Source organism: Saccostrea echinata, unplaced genomic scaffold, assembly GCF_033153115.1.
Source record: "Saccostrea echinata isolate AGI-Se365-2 ecotype Australia unplaced genomic scaffold, CSIRO_AGI_Sech_v1 ptg000058l, whole genome shotgun sequence".
Lineage (NCBI taxonomy): Eukaryota > Metazoa > Mollusca > Bivalvia > Ostreida > Ostreidae > Saccostrea > Saccostrea echinata.
Window position 1 is genome coordinate 6,347,501 of NW_026889807.1, and position 3,763 is coordinate 6,351,263.

At 33.8% G+C, this 3,763-nt stretch overlaps 1 protein-coding gene across 1 annotated transcript in view; it reads right to left on the reverse strand.

Annotated features, from left to right (window-relative positions):
* The window catches only part of LOC133174656 (integral membrane protein GPR180-like), an 11,680-nt gene extending 8,962 nt beyond the window's left edge, over positions 1 to 2,718 (reverse strand). Inside the window, exons 1-3 of the mRNA XM_061309746.1 lie at positions 2,416 to 2,718; positions 822 to 968; positions 28 to 234 (exon numbers count right to left, since the gene is read on the reverse strand). Of these exons, the coding sequence (XP_061165730.1) occupies positions 28 to 234; positions 822 to 968; positions 2,416 to 2,599 (538 nt within the window). The 5' untranslated portion in view covers positions 2,600 to 2,718. The remainder of the gene's footprint in view (positions 1 to 27; positions 235 to 821; positions 969 to 2,415) is intronic.
* Positions 2,719 to 3,763: the final 1,045 nt, after the last annotated feature.

A 3,763-nucleotide genomic window follows, 5' to 3' on the forward strand; every position in this document is an offset into this window, starting at 1 on the left:
TTAAAGTTAAATGGAAGACAATTTTACCAGTTTCATCATCTCCAAAGTGTTCAGTTGGATTTCCCAGACTGTCTGGATTTAGCAACTGGATTCTGAACTTGAACATACTGGAATCTGAGTCCTCATTTGAGTCTGTATCCAGACAGGTTAACTGGTCCCCATACATGACATGGTACAAGTGTGGGTTGGTCGGGGCATTAACACTCAGGTTTCCTGTAGTATTTCTCAGCTCAACTATAAAATATGAAATTTGTCAATATAGAAAACAAAAAAATTCCAGAAAGACATTTTACATTAAGAAGTTTTATGTTTTCATCATTTAATAAACCATCCATACTGTACATATTCAAAACTGCATTCTGAATTTAAAAAAGTGCAAAATTTACATCTGTAGTTTTTAGGCCTTTCTCTTGTAAGTTTGTTCTCTTTATGCTCATTTGGGCACTGAATTAGTAATAAAACATATCTTATCTTATCTTATCTTATACAAGTAAATGTACATTTAATTAAATATAAATAATTTTTGTATTCAGGATGTATTTGCATTCTTATGTGTGTATAATTTCATAACATCAGTTGCAAAACATTGAAGAAACAATCATGATTTTACGAAAATGACATGGCACAGAAGCTTTAACATCGGATACACATGGGTGAACTCTTCTTAATACTCATCATAATGAGTAAAAGACGAGATCATCCATGGGTATCATGCCATATCCAACAATGAAGCTTTAATAAGTCTTAGTATCTTAATGTATACACACTAAAATGTCAATGAAATAAATTTGGAGAGTCAGAAAGATGTAATATAATGTTACAAGTAAATGAAGCCCTGCTGAGTTTTTCTGAACAGTCTTCCTCCTCCAGATCTTCTAAGTCTTGTTTTGTGAAGAGTAACAACTGTGGTTTAAACTCTTCTAATGTACCCTCTTCAGCCTCCAAGGTGTAATTTATCAAGGCATTCCCTAAATAAAAGACAACAAAATGTAAGCAAAAATTCTCTGAAATTTTACAGTTTGATTTTTCTCATTAAATTTTTTTTTAATTAAACATGTGATATTAAACAGTTTTCTGTTTGTTTTCCAGAGGAGGGGTGGTGGTGTTGAGGTACATTCTAAAGTTAAAGATTACATTCAACATTTTTAATCAAATCTCTGATGATTTAAATCAAGTTTTATCTTTACTGATAAAATGTGCATTCATTTGTGAAAATTGCATTCATTTGTGAAAATCATTACATTAAAAAATCAAATACTGTATGCATGTGTACTTAAAAAAAGCGGGGTTCATATTTTAGCGGCTTGGGTATTTCAAATGCTGCAAATGGCAGGTCCAGTGGTTTGAAATTGTTTTGATAAGCACTTCATGTATGTGATTTTGAAGTAATTTTGGCTATCATGTATATGGACCATGGATAAAGTAGCAGACAGTATATACATTGTACTATATATACTAGGAATTTTATACTGCCTCACTATAGTGAGTCAGCTTTAAAGTCTCCCTTTGTATAGCTTTTAGATGGGTGACTCTTTCACGTTACAAAATTGGTGGCAGTGTAGTGACCCTGCAGCATTGGCATTGTTTAATTGTCATTATTGAAGAGGCCCCACTTACTCAGTATATACTCAAAGAGAACCCATGCTTAGCTTAGGGTCTAAGCTTCCCTGTGCTGGAGGAAGTGTAGCGGACAGTGTATTAGGAACTTAAACTTCCTCATGAATGAGCTAGCTTTTCTAGTGATGCAATAGGGTCTCTCTCTCTATTTCCAGCAAGCAACAGCAAAACTTTGTAGCCATGGGTTGGGCTATGTAACAATATTGCCCTGGATACCTCAGTGGCAAGAGCATCTAACTAGTAGAGCAGGAGTCCTGGGTTCGATCCTCAGTCCAGTCATCAAAGTATGTTCATTCACTCCTTCTTTTCATACTACATACAGTCAAACTTCGTTATCTCAAACTTCAAGGGACCAACAAAATACTTAGAGATATCTGAGGATTTGAGATATCCAGGGTAAAATACTTGAGATATAAGTGCTTGGGACTTCAAAATCACTTCGACATATCCATGGTATTTGAAATATCTGTGTGCAAGATACCGAAGTTCAACTGTATCTAATTTCAATTTCACCCACACAGAACATCATACATGTATATACAAGGATCAATACATCAGGGTTCTCTCTAACAATTAAATAGCAAGGTACATTAAAGAAGCAGAAGGGTAACTGGGGTTCCTAACCTAACAGGGGGTTGAGGGGGAATATCAGAATAAGCGGGGGATGTGTCATTATCAGATTATAGGTGAGGAAATTCCCTGGCCTCTGGGTCTTAGGGACCCCTTGTATATTAGGCCTATACATTTACATCATATACAGTGGACACAAATGATATATCACACCAAAATAATATTTACCGTGAAAACAAAACGTTGTCACGTACATCCCCCATCCTCTCTGTGCAGCTACTGAAGAAAATACCCCCGCTACCGTTTTAGCTTGACATTTATAACTGTCATTGTCCGATATTTGATAAAGAATAAAAATACATAACAAAATTCTCATTTTCTTTCTTGAAGTTATGATGCATCTTGGTCTCATTTCATGTTTGCGTTCCTATCCTTTCTGAATTAAAACAGTGCGCTGTGGTTTTCTATTTTCGATCTCCAGCTGTGAATATTAACCGGCGTCTGCCTTCGACAGCCCAACGTGGACAGTTTACATTTGGTGGCCCTTGTTGTCGTAAAATTTTACTTTCATTTCTTTTAGGGAGATATACCAAAAACATTTTTGATTAATTTTCAAAATGTACAAATTTTTACAAAAATATTACATTCTGGTTCATAATCTATGACAAATAACAAAATACTTTTTGATTACGACATCAAACTTGGCTTTGGGTAAAACTAGGAACATAACATGTAAGGCCATCTTTAAATAATTGTTTGTTTGCCCTCTCCCGACCGACTGAAAAATGACCCAACGTAACTTTTTAAACCTCCAAGAAACTATTATTTTTATCCAGTACGCAGTTTTTTTTTATCCCATTATTAACTATTTCAACTTCATATTTGCATTTTTTTTTTTTGAGTTAAAAAAATTACCTACCTACCCATTTTTTTATCCTGAGTCGGGATAGGGCAAGCAAACATTTTTTAAAGATGCCCTAGCATTAGTCATGATATTTTTATTCTCCCTCACTACGTTCATAATTATACTGTCTCTTAAAACTGTATTCAGAAAGAAGTTTGAAAAGATAAGATCGAAACTCATATATCATATGGAATGCTGCTCGTCTAAACGTTTATTACAACACATTTTTATAACATTTACATTCAACATCCGAACACATTACTTATGACTTTCATTTATCATATAATGATAAAAATATATATACATCTAATTTACTGGTTTCCATTCCTGAACATGTATACGAGCGGATCGATAGTGACTTTTCAATCACGCACTTCCTATTTATATGATCATCTCACGTGATATAAAAACCATACAGATCCACCACTCCATAATAAGTAAACGAAAATAATATTAACTATAAACCACAGTTAAACCATTAGATTTATAAATTTAACTAATTTCTAGCACGTCTAAAAAAAAAATTAAAGCGTTATCGAGGCCCGTGAGCTACAAAGGTCATCTGGGTCACCCACTTCTCCTATTTATTCTTAGAATCATTGCAAAATATGCATAGATAGAATTTACTACATGTAATAAAACAAAAGAATCATTGCAAAATAAAACATATGA